At 43.7% G+C, this 16051-nt stretch overlaps 2 protein-coding genes across 3 annotated transcripts in view; one reads left to right on the top strand and one right to left on the bottom strand.

Annotated features, from left to right (window-relative positions):
• The window catches only part of LOC147337013 (protein NLRC3-like), a 504309-nt gene extending 495972 nt beyond the window's left edge, over positions 1-8337 (top strand). For both annotated transcript variants that reach the window (XM_086287158.1, XM_086287168.1), the window contains 2 exons: positions 7018-7064; positions 7213-8337. In XM_086287158.1, coding sequence (XP_086143284.1) covers positions 7018-7064; positions 7213-7742 — 577 coding nt within the window. In that variant the 3' untranslated portion in view covers positions 7743-8337. The remainder of the gene's footprint in view (positions 1-7017; positions 7065-7212) is intronic.
• Positions 1-16051, bottom strand: part of LOC147337001 (protein NLRC3-like) — a 618167-nt gene that overhangs the window by 194018 nt on the left and 408098 nt on the right. The window lies entirely within an intron of this gene.

Genomic DNA, 16051 nt, shown 5'->3' with positions numbered 1-16051 from the left:
GCCCTTCGAAATCTGTTGGTGATCATGGATGTTTTCACACTTTTCCACGCTGTCAGAATCCAATGGTGGAGTTGGGCATAACTTGCTTTTTGCAAGTTTATCGCCGCTCATCATCCAGGCCTCCAGCTGAACGGGTAGCGCTACTTTGAAGTTTGTTTTTCGCGCTACCTCGTACTGCACTACGTTGCCTGACGGATGGACATGTGACCAACATACCACTCTTGAACCCCGATCCTTCCGCCAGGCAACGTAGTGCCGTACAACAGCGGAACAAACAAAACAAATCCGCTCATGGACAATCCATAGAAAAGCCGCACCTGACTAAAAGCCGCAGGGCTCAAAGCTTGTGCAAAAAGTAGCGGCTTATAGCCCGACAATTACGGTACACCAGTTCAGAATGTGTGGAGTACAGTTAAGAACATGAATGCAGACAGGAAACAACAGCAGCTGTTGTAAAGTAAATTCAAACTCCTTCATTAAATGCAGCTGGTTGAGTTGAAAACAATGGAGAATGATTGTGTTACGTTGTTTATTCTCTATAGAAATGGAGCAGGAGTGCATGCAGAGCTGGACGTGGACTGTATATACATGCGTGTATCTGTTTTGTCTGTGAGCAGAGAAAACAAAGCGCTGGAAATGTCATATTGAAATGTTAAATCAGGAAAATCCTGGAGAAGAGGATAGTTCTAATGTTCAGTTTGTAATGTTGAATTCAACACAGCTCTTAAATGCATAAAAATGACTTCACCTGACGTCAGACTGAGCAATCGGATTAGCTACTGATATTGATTTAACCCTTTAAGACCTACCATAGAACCAAGTCCGCCAGAGCTTATATTATATTTTTACATGCTGTAGAGCCATTTTTGGGAGCATTTCAAGTTGCTATACATCAATACAACCATTACAGCCTAAATTTTAATAATATGTATGTATTAAGTGCATAGTAATTACATAAATTGCAAAAAAGTGCAATAAACTACAAAAAAATTGAAAATCGTTTTTGTTTTTTTAACATATATTTCTAGTTAGAGAAATTTAAGAGGCTTATCCCTCAAAACTGTAAATACAAAAAAGTTGCACAAAATAGTTTCCCACCTCAGGAAATTTATTTTGAGTGCCTTCATAGTTTTATTTTTGAAATACACCAATTTATATATACTGCAGGAAAAACGAAAATAAATATTATACTGCAAATTTGCAAAATAACAGCATATGCATCAAAATAAACTATTTCCAGCAGAGCAATATGAGTCCTAAGCATATGTGGAAGGAAACTGTAACCTAGGACAAGCTGATGGCATAAGATGTAAATACAACTCCTCAGGTTTCATATGCAAAAAAAATTATTGCGCTAGCTCACGTGATTACAGTGCTACCGGGATTTAAAAATAGTTGCGCAAAACGGAGTGTGCCCACTCTGACCAGTTTTAAAGGGTTAAAGCAAGAAAATATGGTATTAGCATTAGATGCCAATTCCTATTAACCTTAAATTAGCATTACCTGCTAATGGCAGTCTACTTAGCATTAACTCCTCACTAATGTAATGCTAATTCACATCAAATTATCTTTAGCTTTAGCATTAGCTGCTAGCTTCAGCCTACCTAGCACTAGCTGCTCACATTGTTAAAAGGGAAGAGAAAACGATATTAGCATTAGCTTGTAATAATTATTCACCCCTAATTAGAATTAGCCACTAATGGCAGCATACTTAGCATTAACTCCTCACATCGTTATAATGCAAATGATGCTAACTTGCATTAAATTAGACTGCTGTTATTAGCTAATGCTATTTAGCAGTAGCTGCTCACATTGCTATAAAGCAAAGGAAAACGATATGAGCATTAGGTTCTAATGCGTATTTGCCTTAAATTAGACGTAGGTGGGCAGCACGGTGGCACGATGGTTAGCACTGTTGCCGCACAGCAAGAAGGTCCTGAGTTCAATTCCACCATCAGGCCGGGGTCTTTCTGTGTGGAGTTTGCATGTTCTCCCCGTGTTTGCGTGGGTTCCCTCCGGGTACTCCGGCTTCCTCCCACCGTCCAAAGACATGCAGCTTGTGGGGATAGGTTAATTGGATAATCCAAATTGCCACTAGGTGTGAATGTGCGAGTGAATGTGAGTGTGAATGGTTGTCTGTCCCTGTGTGTTAGCCCTGCGACAGACTGGCGACCTGTCCAGGGTGTACCCCGCCTTTCGCCCTATGACAGCTGGGATAGGCTCCAGCGCCCCCCGCGACCCTGAAAAGGATAAGCGGAAGCGAATGGATGGATGGATGGATAGACGTAGGTGCTAATGGCGGCCTACTTAGCATTAGCAGCTCAGATGTTGTAATGCTAGGGAAAAGAGTGTTAGCATTAGCCGTTCACAATGTTATAAAGTTAAGGGAAATAGTGTTAGCATTAGCTACTCACATTGTTAAAAAGTGTTAGCATTAGTGCATAATGCTAATTCACATCAAATTAGCATTAGTTAATAACGGCAGCCTATTTAGCATTAGCAGATAATGTTGACCTTGGCCCACTGGAAAAGTTCAGAACTAAAGATTTAGGAGTGTTTCTCGATAGCTCTTTCTCGTTTGAGAAACAAATAAATTCTGTTATTAAAACCAGCTGTAAGGTTTATATTGTTGATTGTCATTTATGCTTAGAAATATTTACTCATATATGCTTAGAGTTGTATAATCGATTGCATGATGATAGAGGTTTGATCCTTAGTAGTCTGTAAAGACTCTGTGTGCCTTCCAGAGTGCTCTGGCATGCACACACCACTTGGGGCCATGAGAGAGGTCGTACCCTCTCTTACTGATTTATGGTGTAGGACAGGGGTCTCAAACTCAATTTAGCTGGGGGCCGCTGCAGGCAGAGTCTGGGTGAGGCTGGGCCGCATTAGGTTTTCCACAAGAAAGGCATGGTTAAAAAATTCCAATCTTCTCAAATCTCTTTATTTTTATTTTTTAACACAAAATATTAAAAATAAATAAACAAATTAAGAATTAATAAGAAAATCAATCAATCTGTAATACATAAATAAAATAATAATAAGATATTTTTAGTCAGTGAACTTGTGTGTTTCTTTCAGTCTTCTATATCTGCTGTATTTAGATTGAAATGTCTGTATTAACAGTTCTATAACCTTCTTCTGAACATGAATGGAACACTGTAGAAAATGAACTGTTCTTCTGAACATGGCTTCTCTTGCCTACTCCTTGCTGCTAGAGACCTGGCAGCGTTTCCTCTCGCATAGCCGAGCCAGATTTGGCCTGAGGGAGGAAGCAGTTGCGACCCTCAGTATGTCTTGAAGATGATCATCCGTAAGTCTGGACCTGTACTTGGACTTATTGAAGTTCAAAGTGGAGAAGAGCTTTTGGCACAAGTATGTGCTACCAAAAAGGCACATGGTCCACTTGAACATTCGGGAAAGCCGAGGGAAACTAGGGCTCAATCCTCTCAAAAATTGTCCAAGCTTGTCTGCTTTTCCACTCACCTCCCTGAACTTTGCTTTGAGTTCAGAGTTGCACTGCAGCTCAATGAGCTCCATTTGAAGCACAGAAGGGGCATCTTGCACATCAAAGGAGAAGGGGTCCGCAAAAATGTGAAAGGTGGCTCTGTGTGTCTTGAAGTCAGCAAACCTGTGATCAAATTCCTCCTGTAGCCTCAAAATGACATCAACATACTCGTCAGCACTGAATGGTGTGCCTGCATCCACGAGTGCCTTGCATGCTGGGAAATGGCAAAGGTTTGTCTGAGAGAGCTGAGCTTTCCAGAGCGCCAGTTTTGTGGAGAATGCTCTCACGTTGTCATAGGCAGCACTGACAAGTTGCCCCTGGCCTTGTAACGTCTTGTTCAGTACATTAAGCTCATGTGTCATATCAACAAGAAAAGCTGAGTCCATGAGCCATTTGGGATCAGTTAGCACAGGAACACTAACTCCATCCTTCTCCATGAAGGCTTCACTTCTGCTCTCAACTCAAAAAGTCTCTTTAATACATTTCCCCTGCTGAGCCAACGTACCTCAGTGAAGTCGAGCACATCCCCATATTCTGACTCCATTTCCTCTAAAAAAGCACAGAACCTTCGGTGCTTTAAGCCCCTGGATCTGATTTGGTTGATGCATTTCACAACAATAGACATCACATTGTCAAACTTCAGGCATTTGCTGCAAAGGACCTGCTGATGGATGATGCAGTGCAGAGCAATGGCCTCCTCCACGCCTTCCTCTTCCAGTTTGTTTTGTGCCACCAGTCCATTTTCCCTCCCTGTCATTGATGGCGCTCCATCTGTTGTTATTCCAACAAACCTCTTCCATGGCAAACCAACATTCTCAATGGCATCACACAGCTTGTAAATATCTGCTGAGCGGTGGTCTGGCCATGCATTGGAATTACTGTGAGCAGCTCCTCCATCACTTCAAAACTGTCATCAACACCACGGACATACATTGGGAGCTGGGCAGTGTCGGTGATGTCTGTGGTCTCATCAAGAGCGACTGAGTATACACTGAAACATTTGGCTTTTTCACACAGTTTGTCATAAATGTCACTTGACAGGTCAGAAATGCGATCTGCTGCGGTGTTGGCAGAAAGGCTGATGTTGCTAAACTGACCTTTCTTTCCCGGACAGACTATATTTGCAGCCTGCAATATGCACTTTTAGACAAATGCACCTTCTGTGAATGGCTTCCCTGCTTTAGCAATCATCTCACTAACCACGTGGCTCCGACTGCTGCATTATTCTCTTTGGTTGCTTTCTTGGAGAAATCTTGCTGCCTCAGTAGATCTGTTTTAAGACTGGCAACCCGGTTCGCTCTCTCGTCTCCCTGGTATTCTGCATCCACCTCAGCATGTCTAGTTGTGTAATGACGTTTCAAATTGTATTCCTTGTGCAGCGCAACTTTCTCTGTGCAAATAAGACAGGTCGGGGTGCCCCTGTGCTCAACAAAGAAATATTGCATTTCCCACTTTTCCTGAAATTGTCGGTGCTCATCACCAACCTTTCTCTTCACCGCAGGCTTTGAAAAAGACATGTTTGGGGCTATGTGACATTTATAATTCTACTTGGTGTCACTGTCGCATTGAAGTTTCAATCAAGCGTTTAGCCGACGGACGGGGAACGTCTCAACGCGTAGAGAACGTCATTTCTGCTTCTTTTTCTTGCAACCGTAGCACGGCGATCGGCAGATAAAAAGCCGGTAGCAGTCTCCTTTGTTTTTACGCTCGATGTTCATGTCTTTCATGACGACACGAACACCGTGGCGTTTGCAGATGGTAGAAAGTGCAGGGATAGCGAGCGCAAAAAAGGCGACTGCTCACGGCGCCGGGCTGTTGTTACAGGAGAAAGAAGCGGAAATGACACCGTGACATATAACAAATAACATCAGCTGTTTCTGATGTTAGTTGTTTTGACTGCTTTTACATTATATTGAAATATATGTAATGTTCATGTTTGCTGCAATGCAAACGCAGTGATGCAAATAAAAACATGGAGCCACAAATTACGGTGCGACCCTATAATTAGTCCGGGTTACCGGGGACTGTTGTTGCCGATGAACAGGTGTCGCTATGTGACTGCAGACTAAATTGGGCTGCATTGAGTTCATGACTTTTCTTTTATCCCGCCGCCTACGCATCACTGTGAGAGTTAATATGAGATCTCTCTCTGTGGAAAAATAACTTTAAATCCCACTGACGTGTGTATAAATCTATATACGTATAATGTCCCGCTGGGCAGCAACTTAAAAAAACTTTTTTTGAAGTGTTGTGAACGCAGCGCGCTGGGGCGAATGTCGGCGTTTGCCCAATAGAAAGGAGGAAGCCAGCCAGGCACAGGAAAGAAAGAAACACTCCAGGGCAACGCTGCTGGAACTTTGACTCATTGAGAAATGTTTCCCTGCTTGCATCAAGCCCGGCTGGTGTCCCCTGAGATCCATATCCCACCCTGATTGGTGGGTTAATTCAGCTCCGCCCACAACACTGTAAAGTGTCATACATTATCAAACTAACATTACATTTTCATATTAAGGTGTGGCCAAAAACTATCGTCCGGCAGGCCGCAATTGGCCCGCGGGCCGCGAGTTTGAGACCCCTGGTGTAGGAGGACACCTACTCTGTGTCTGGTTAAGTATAAGAGCCCTTTGTTAGGGGGACCGCTGGACTCTTAGCACCAGCTTTGGGGTCACAGGGTCACATCTGGAACACACACACACACACACACACACAGACACACACACAGACACACACACACACACAGACACAGACAGACAGACAGACAGACAGACACACACACTATGCACAGACTGGTACTCTTTGTTCATACCTGTGTAAGACGTCATAATGAACTTGTGCATATTCATGTAAGCTCAATAAAGAGCAGTGTTACGAGGGAGCAGACGAGAGCGACTGAGGTCAAGTGAAGGAACGGCGCTGTCACAGTTCTCTCCCTCATCAATTGTCTGGTTCCAGCGGTGGGTCTGTGCTCGACGACCCATCACCAGCTTTTTCCACTGGTTACCAGTACGTGGTAGAATCCACTTCCAGATCTGGTTGTCTTTAAATCTGTGAATGGATTGGCTCCATCTTATCTCTCTTTAACAAAAGAATCCAAGTGGAGCCCTCAGGTCTGCAGATAAGCAGCTTCTGACCAGAACTAGACGTAAAAACAGAGGTGAGCTTTATCGATGGCTGCAGCCAAACTCTGGAACAGTCGCCCTTCACATCAGGTCGTCACCAACACTGGACATTTTTAAAAGCCGGTTGGAAACACATTTGTACTCTGTAGCTTTCAATCCTGACCAGTCTTTATAGTCATTACTGTGTATGTTTCCTATTTTCTCTCTACTCTGTGCAGCACTTTGGCTCAAGCTGTTTTTAAATGTGCTGATAAATAAATGTAGATTTCTTTGAATAAAACAGTGGAGCCGAGCTTTGAGCTCAGTGTGTAACAGTGTGTGTGTGAGAGCCATGTAATGTCCATGTGTGCATGCTGACTGTGCTGCTCTGACCCCCCCTCCTCCTTTCAGGGTGGAGCCTGCTGGAGTCCGATGGTTGAGACCAGGTCTGAGGAAGTGTAAGTGTGTTTTTAATGGGATTCATGAAAACAAAGCAGCACACATTCAACCATCTTCATCATGTCAGGAGTCATCATCAAAGTGTCAATCAATGAACAGATGATGGATCAATAACTGCAGCTGGATTGTGTTTGTTCTCTCCATCAGATTCCTGTCAACTCACAATCGACACAAACACAGTGAACACAAAGCTCCAACTGTCTGACAACAACAGGAAGGTGACATGTGTGGAGGAGGTTCAGTCATATCCTGATCATCCAGACAGATTTGATGATTATCAGCTGCTGTGTAGAAATGGTCTGACTGGTCGCTGTTACTGGGAGGTCGAGTGGAGAGGAAACGTTTATATATCAGTGAGTTACAGAAGCATCAGAAGGAAAGGACGCAGTAATGACTGTGTGTTTGGATGCAATGATCAGTCCTGGAGTCTGTACTGCTCTGATGATGGTCCTCAGTCTGTCAGGCACAATAACAGACTAACATCCATCTCCTCCTCCTCCTCCTCTGTCTCTAACAGAGCAGCAGTGTATGTGGACTGTCCTGCTGGCACTCTGTCCTTCTACAGAGTCTCCTCTGACACTCTGATCCACCTCCACACCTTCAACACCACATTCACTCAAACTCTTTATCCTGGGTTTTGGGTCTGGTCTCCTGGTGCATCAGTGTCCCTGTGCTGAGTGGAGTGTACAGAGTGTCTCCTGTTACAGAAACACTCTGACTGTTGAACAGATAGTTCAGTCTGTACATGTCTGTCTCTTTCACTCACAAACACGTTTTCAGATTCATGGATTCAATCAGTTGATCTTTGAAACTCTTCTAAATGATTCCTTGTAAACTTCTTCAGTCACAAACAAACAGGAAGTGATGTCACATGTGTTCCTGTCCACACAGCAGAATGAGTCTATTGCTGACAGTGATGTACAAACAGAGTGAGCATTTCTGAGGCCCAAAATAAACTGAGTAGTTCACTGAATGAACAATGGACTGTGAGCTCAGTTCCTTCATCATTAGTATGGATTATATATGTATATGTATTATATTAGTATCATATATATCAGGTGCTGCTGCTTTCAGTCATTGTGCAAATGTGCTGTTTGTAAGCTTGTAAAGCTGCAGTCAGCTGAGACTGAAGGAGTCACCTGACCGAGAGACCAAATGTTTCACTGAGAACGTCCAGATGAACAGAATCAACCTTTGGGATAATCTGTTCCACACATCCATGTTTCACTTACTGCATTATATTTCCTCATTGCTGTGCACACAGGCCTGTGGCTTATAACCAACTCCAAGTTCAGACTCAGAGGCTGCTGAAGCTGTTTTCTGGAACAGAGACGTGTTGGATATAAAACCAACTCTTATGTGTCAGCACTGAGGAAAGGAGCAGCTTCGTTTCTAAGTGTATGAAGGACTGTAGCAGTGTGTGTGTGAGCTTTATTTCACAGACAGAACCATGTCAAAAACACAACTTCAGGTAAAAACAATACAAAATCAAAGAGTCTGATCAGAAGGATTAAACAGAGGAGTGTGGGACTGTTTTTAACAGACAGCAGGTTAAGCCAGGCTGGAGGAGTAAACTGAGCCTCGGTGTGAGCAGCAGTGTGTTTGACAGGAAGCTGAGATAAACAGTCTGGAGCCCATTTAGTGCTTCATATGAAAGTGTGAGGATTTGAAAGCAAATCTAAAATCAAGCAGGAGTCAGTGTGAGAATGATTTGTGCTTTTCCTCAGTCAGATGCTGGGAGTTTCAGTTCATCCATGTTCAGCGTGCTGTGCTTTGTGTAACAGGAGAATATGACAGTATAAATCAAGTCTTCATGTCACTGAAAGCCTCCACAGTCTGCTATGGAGGTGCATCAGTTTGGATTTACAAGAAGAACATTTCTTAAACCTGCCACAAGATGGCGCTCCAACAGAAGGGATGTCCACAGTGTAACACAGACACACACATACTGTGTGAATGTGTGAGTGAATGGGCTTTCAACACAAGGCTTCTGCTGCTACCTTTAATGACATAATTAGCTAACAAGAACAAACTGTTAATTACCACCAAAGAACGGCTCCAGATTTTAGCTGCTGACCATTTTGTGAAACGTTGATTACATCAGCTTATTGTTGATTTTTCAACCTTAATATCAGCTGCTTTAAAGGAGCCTGGTTCTCTGGCAGTAACACTTTTCTTCACTAGATGCAGTGCAGGCACAGTCTGTGTTTCTAAACTACACACTAATGTTCATTGTTGTGCAGCTAAATCCTCCCTCTGGATGGGAAGAATCCCTGTCAGGCTTCAAACACCTGGCTTGGTGTTCTGGAGCTAATGTGTCACCTGTGAGGACTCTGAGATGAACACACAGCAGACACTTCAGTTCTCCGTCTGTGTGTCCTCAGTTTCCCAGCATGCCTTGGCTGTGGTGGTGGAGGTGAATGAGGGGGAACATGCTGCTCTGTCAGCACTCAGGTTTCATACCTGGTGATCTCAGAGGACAAAGCGGCGTTACAGCAGCGCACGTTGATGAGACCTGATGCTCTGAACAGTTCAGACTTCAGCCTCACTCTGAGAAAACAAACGACTGACTGTCAGCAGCAACTACACCTGCTCCATCAGTGACGGAGAGAAGAACTGAGACTGAGAGACATACAGCTGCAGGTCAAAGGTCAGAAACGCCCGCTCTTTGTACGGGTCAGGAGTTAGTACTGCAGAGGTCAGAGGTCAGCTTGCTGACAAACCATTTGAAACAGTTTGGAGCTAAAAGCACAACAGCAGAGGAAAGAAGAGACACTGCAGAGATGATGCAAAATATTGTGTTTTGTTCTCAGCTGTCAAAAAGTGTAACACACGTGTTCCAGCACAGCCTTTGTGTACTTTCACTTCTCCATACTGTCCATTGGAAATCCTGTTTGTTACTTTTTGATTTCAGTCCATGTGTCCAAAGCAAACTTCTGTCCCACACTTTCTCTGCTGACTCTTCACCGATGCTCAGATGATCTCAGATGATTTCACCAGAACTCATCAAAATTCGGGCTCCACAGAAACCCAGACGTCACTAAACAAGCGTAACAAGCAAAGTGAAAACTGGTCGTTCAGCTTTATTGACCAAAGATAAGCTCACATGTCACCTCATGACACAGACACTTATTTCCACAGCATGCACGAGGACTGACAATAAGTGTCTATAAAGCCACTTCTATCTGCCACACCTGTGCTTCTGTCATGGTTGCTCTCCTCTCACTCTGTCATTTATCCACAGTCTGCCTCCCTCTGCTCCGTCAGCTGACGTCCTCTCTACACCACCTGCTGTGTTTTATCCTGCAAAAACACATTTAAGAAGCGTTGCACCGAGTAACGGGAGGAACTGCTATAAAATCCATTTAAAGGAGGTGGTGCTGAGTGCTGTGACTGGGGTCCCACCACTGACATCACGGGTGGAGGACATGTTGGAAAACTGCTACAAAGTGCTGTGCAGCCAGCAGAGCTTACAGTCTGTCCTGTGTGTCATACAGGCTCTCACACTTAGTGTTTCTGTGACACATTGAAGAGAAGTTTGTGTTGTTCACAGTTGTGCTTGTACTGAGTGACAGCTGACATGACCTAACAGGAATAATGTGTCTGTGCTGAATGAGAAGTAACACACAATGAAGTCTTGATGCATCTCAATCATCCAGGAAAGTGAGTCTGTTGCTTCTGTTCATCTGGACGCAGCGTTTTGTGGGAGAAACGTGTCGTCATCATCAGGTGACGTCTTCAGTCTCAGCTGCAGGTTTCAGTCTTACAAACAGGACATTTGCATAAAGACTGAAAGCAGCTGCAGGAACGATGGGCTGGGAGCTCCGTTCCTTCATCTTAATTATGCAGATTCTCAGGACCATTGATCAACAACCACTGATCCATGTCCATGAGTCCCATTCACAGAGATGTGGGAATGGCTGCAGTCACAGCATGTAAGATGGAAATAAATGAGAAGTATTTAGCTGAAGTGGATTTGATTTATGTTACTTCTTTTTTAACTTGTAGTTCTACATTGGAAGATTATTGTGATATTGAAATATAAAAATACATTTATATTCTATTATTTTCTCAAAATAAGCGTCACACTCGTGGAAGCCGGTGTAGCCGCCGAAACGCCTGCATTTATGGAGACTTTCAGCCCCAGGTAGGCCAGTTATGGATCTTCGGATCCACATTATGTCAGCAGCTGTTCTCCACCGTGAACTGTGTTCAAACAAACACGCTCACGCCTCACAGACGACAGCTTACAGTCTGTAGAGATAAAGTGACTTCGTACAGCCCCGACCTGCAGACGCTGTGCGCAGAGGTTCAGGAGCAGAAGTCCCGTTGTAAACATATCACGGCAGACCCGACGATGTTTGCATGAACGCGCTTTTCAGCATCTCTTTATTGACCACTTTACACACACGGTTGCTGTACGCACACAGCCGGCTGTAGCTTTGCAGCTCACAGCCCGACACACACCAACAACAGCAGAGAGAGCACAGACGTTAAGGCGTGATTGCGGGTGCCGCTCAGGTGCGTCCGCCTCCCCTGCAGCGGCGCTGCAGACCACGCCCGCCACACGCAGTAACCAGGTAAAATACATACTTGGGCAGAATTTTGCAAATATCTATTTTTCATTTTGTAGCAGCATAGAGCTTTTTTCCAATTATTTTTTAAAAGTCAGGTCAAGGCTCCAAAAGCCCAAAGGCGATATAACAGTTTGTGTTTGCTACATGGATCATTGTAGTTCAGCTGTTTGAGTGAGTTAGTGTTTGTGTGTCTCTCTGTGTGTGTGACTTCCAACTGTTTCTAACAGCATCCTTAGTCATAAAATGGTGATCTCCCCCACACCCAATATATGGTTCACTTCCTGTATTGGTTCACCGTGCACAACACAGTGAAGCCACTAAAGGGCAGGAAGCTGACCACACAAGAAACAGAATCTTCACAAGAGATGTGTCGACAATAATCCTCCCCCAGCACAGAGTGGCTGGAGAGGTGGTCAGGATCACAGGAATGTCTTGATCCTACAGATTGAACTAAGACCTGTAAAATTTAAGAAACACATTGATAACATCCAACAATTAGACTCAACAGGGGCCATTAGGAAAGCCACAATGTTCATAGAGGGGCCATGCAGCTCACACTTGACTGTGACTCCTGACCAGGGCTGGACTGGGACAAAAAATGGTCCCGGGCATTTTGACTGGAGACCGGCCCACCAGGTATTATAGGAAAAACCATAAAGCCTCTGAATGAAAACAAACGCTGTTGTCACAGTGATGGACGCTGTCTTGTTGGTATACATGCATCAGTCTAATAAACTTAAACCTGCACCATCCTCCCTGTCCTGGTATTCTAAACAGGAAGTAGACTGTTGGTCGAGTTAACCTCCTGAACATCTACAACACACGGTGAAAACCTGACATTAAGACAGAGACTAGAGGTGAGACATGATCATTGCTGATTACTGATGACAGATTTAGATATATTTTCATAAACCATTCATTTGCCACATCAATAAACAGCACGGCAGGGCAAAATATGTTTTCTAACATGGCAACCTTTAAAAAGTGAAAGGAGACAGAAAGACAGCTGAGAAAGAATCAAACTGACTTTTTGATGCATTTTACACACAGCACTGGTGCAGAATCTAGAAAATGTGGGAAACACTGGCATCATATGCAGTACTTACTTCTGAAGAAATTATGATGGGACCCTAAAAAAATGACTATGTACAATAATGGATTTCTATACATTTTACATCAGATGGAAACGTTTGTTGTAAGATTCAGATAATTATTTATTAAAAGTGAGACATTTTAAATGAGAACAAGAAAGAAAAGTATGTCTTTGTGCCCCCCTCTCCCTGTTAATGCCCTACCTGCCCCCTGGCAACACTTTGCTAGAGCCGCCCCTGCACAGTTACCAGCTGTCAGCTACACAAAAAAGGATCCTGGTGTTATTTGTTACTCAGAAACAGTTCATAACTTTCTTTCCTAAACTTTGGGCCTTAATTAACATCACTGTTAACTAATGTTTGCTTTGCTTCTTAACCAGTGAAGCAGCGAGGGGCTTTCTGAGGTTCCTGCTCGTAAATGCCCAAAATGAGTCGAGTATTTCTCTGCAACTACAAACTCTGTTTTCATCAGAGGTGTAAATATTACAGCACTGTGTCAGAGTCACTGAGGCTGGAACACAGAAAAAGGAAGTAGATGTATTTATTTTTAGACTTTATTGCCTGGAACCACTTTAAAAATACACTTTGGGTCACAATTAACTGCAGAAAACCAGGAATCCACATATGAACATTATCTGTGCAAAGATTTATGCTCACGTCACACGAGCTGATAAGGAGAAGCCAAACCTGGAAGCCACGACTTTGTTGAGGGTGTTTTTTGCAACGTTCTCTCCACAAATTCACATTTTCAAACTGCTTCAACATCTCACTCTGTGTCTTCGTGTGTCTCTGAGCTTCGGTGCAGGATCATCATTAAAATGCTGGGAAAATGAGCATGATTGCAACGACCACGGCACAATGGATCAAGTTACAAAAATTAAGCGATACTGACCAACGCACCACAACAATTGTGTCGCACGACACAGGATGTGATGTCACAACTGGTGCGAGACTTGCTGGCCTGCTCCTATGAGGGTTGTTTTCCGGGGATGGCTTGTTCCTCTTAGTTGCGCGGTCGGGGTTCCCCCAGGTGTCGGGTGGTTCTTGGGGTCCAGGGTCCCGTCTTTGGCTTTCTCTGAAGTGGCCGGCCTCTGCAGTGGTTGGCTGGCCGCTGCACTGGACCGCTAGTACTCCTTCCCCTGGCTGTGGGAGCTCCATCTGTGGCAGCAGGTGGAGACCCATTGTGTACATCTGCTTCACCCTCGACTTTTCCCCACCACCCTTCTTTTCTGTCCCTTTTCTTTCTTCTATTCCTCTGCTTTCTTCTATCTTTCACTGATCTGGCCTTCACCCTGTCCACGCTATAACATCCACACAGGGGGCTAACGGCATTCTGGCCAGACAGGAGCTCTTAGTGGTAAATCCTGTGGTTTATGCATTTATATGACACATTTAGACCAGAAACACTGGATCTTTCTTAGGCCCAAATAATGATTTTAACTGTGTAAAACTGAACGTCAAAGCTCTTCAGAGGTGACAACAACAAACAGATCCCATCCTGATCGGTTCCACTGCACAGGTGGACTCCAGTCCAGACCTGGTCTACAGATCTGGTCCAGAGTCATGTTGCTATCGGGACTCTGTGACAGTATATGCTGCTCTTCTTCACTGCAGTCATCACGTGGTTCTGTAATCAGCACAAACACAACCTGAACATCATCCACTGGATTTAGAAGATTCACAGCAGTCATTTTTATTATGAACTATGTGATTTTGTATCTGTGTCACTGTTTTCAACTCAAAACGTCATCGTTTATTTTCTAGTTTTTTGTTTTGTTTGTTTGTTTTTTTGCCTCCCATTTGGTTCTTTAGCCGTCAGAATTGTTGTCTGAAGACCATCAAGGAGACCCGATGGATTTACTTTGCCAAATAGATCATCACGGCCTTGCTTTATTGGTCCATTTGATCGACCTTTGCTGTTATTATTTATTTTATTTTCAGTTGTTACAGACGGGACAGACAGAAGCAGGCATGGAGCCTGGATCTCCTCCATGCCTGCTTCATGCCCTGGGGGCGGGGCTATGGCTCTCTACATCCTCTAGCAGACCATTACATGTGGAAACCTTTTGAATACGAGCGCGCTGATCCACACAGGTGTGCACATGGGTGTTCACTGTTCATAGACATAAACTACACCTCTATTGGTGCTATCTCCAAGCACATTGTGCGCTGTCGGTCCTGCTTGCTACACAACAGCATTCAATATTTAGTATTTACTGCTGTTTACACTTAGCTAGATTAACGTGATGGTGTTGTGTTTAGTATGTTGCTCTGTTAGTTTTGCTTGTTTTCTCTTCTTCTTTCTCTTTTTAAGTTTCCTTTCTCTCTGTCCCTCTTCCCTTCTGTTTTTCTTTCCCTTCATCTTTCTTTCTCCTTCCTGTCCCTCAGTCCCGTCTGTCCCGTCTGTTTTCTAGTTTTGACCCTTTCATGCATGAATTATGACAACCTCAATCAGGATTTTGTTCTCAAGTGTTTTTATTCATCTGTAGGCATGAAAAAATATTTTTGAACTTCATTTAAACGTGTACTTTTCAAACAGTTTTTTTACATGTCCAGTTAGGTGGACAACAGGTTTTGACAGGAGGGACACATCAGTGTCTAGTGTAGAGTTTATGTGCAAGTATACCATCAACACAAATACAAGCCTTTGAATAGCTGTAACTGTAGTGAGCACTGTGTGTGAAAGGGTTAAGTGATCAGGTTTAACAGATCAGTGATAAATCTGTGCTGTTGGATCAATAATGAAACAGACTGCTGTTAGAAACAACTCTGATTCTGCTGTTTATATCCTGATCAAATAGATGATAAATAGTTTCAGTGCGTAACTCACAGAAAGAAGCAGAACAGTTCACATCAGGCTGAAACCTCTGCAGTGTCTTCTTGGCTTCGTCTCTAAATTTTAAAGTTGTGTAGCATTTTATAAGAAACTCCTTTAAATTGTCCTTCAAGTTTGTTTCCAGTTAATTCCTCCATATAAAGAAGAAGGAATGACTTGTGTTTGTAAAGGATCTTCCTGTTATTCCACGTTTGTTGGAGAGAAGTTATGCTTATAAGTTTCCATGTGTAACAGTCGCAATAGTGTGGTGTCTCTTTAAGACGACTTAATGTTTAGTGATGTCACAAGCATGCGCCCTGCCCTCTGTTGTATGAACGCTGCTGGCTTCATGTATGATAAGACAGCAGCCGTTCAGCTGGGCCTTGTTGGAGTGTTTATTAAAGGACGAGCACTGTGGGATTCCCAGCACCAGTGTGGTCGGGAGTTTGTGACTGTCCTGCTGTCTGCCGCCTCCTCTCAACCACTGAATACACATGTCAGAA

This window comes from Aulonocara sp. 'chitande type north' Nkhata Bay, linkage group LG3 (genome assembly GCF_057382095.1).
Source record: "Aulonocara sp. 'chitande type north' Nkhata Bay isolate Kocher_YH1m ecotype deep benthic linkage group LG3, A_spYH_male_GT1.1, whole genome shotgun sequence".
Lineage (NCBI taxonomy): Eukaryota > Metazoa > Chordata > Actinopteri > Cichliformes > Cichlidae > Aulonocara > Aulonocara sp. 'chitande type north' Nkhata Bay.
Note: the sequence above shows the minus strand (reverse complement) of the source record. Positions and strands in the feature narration are given on the sequence as shown.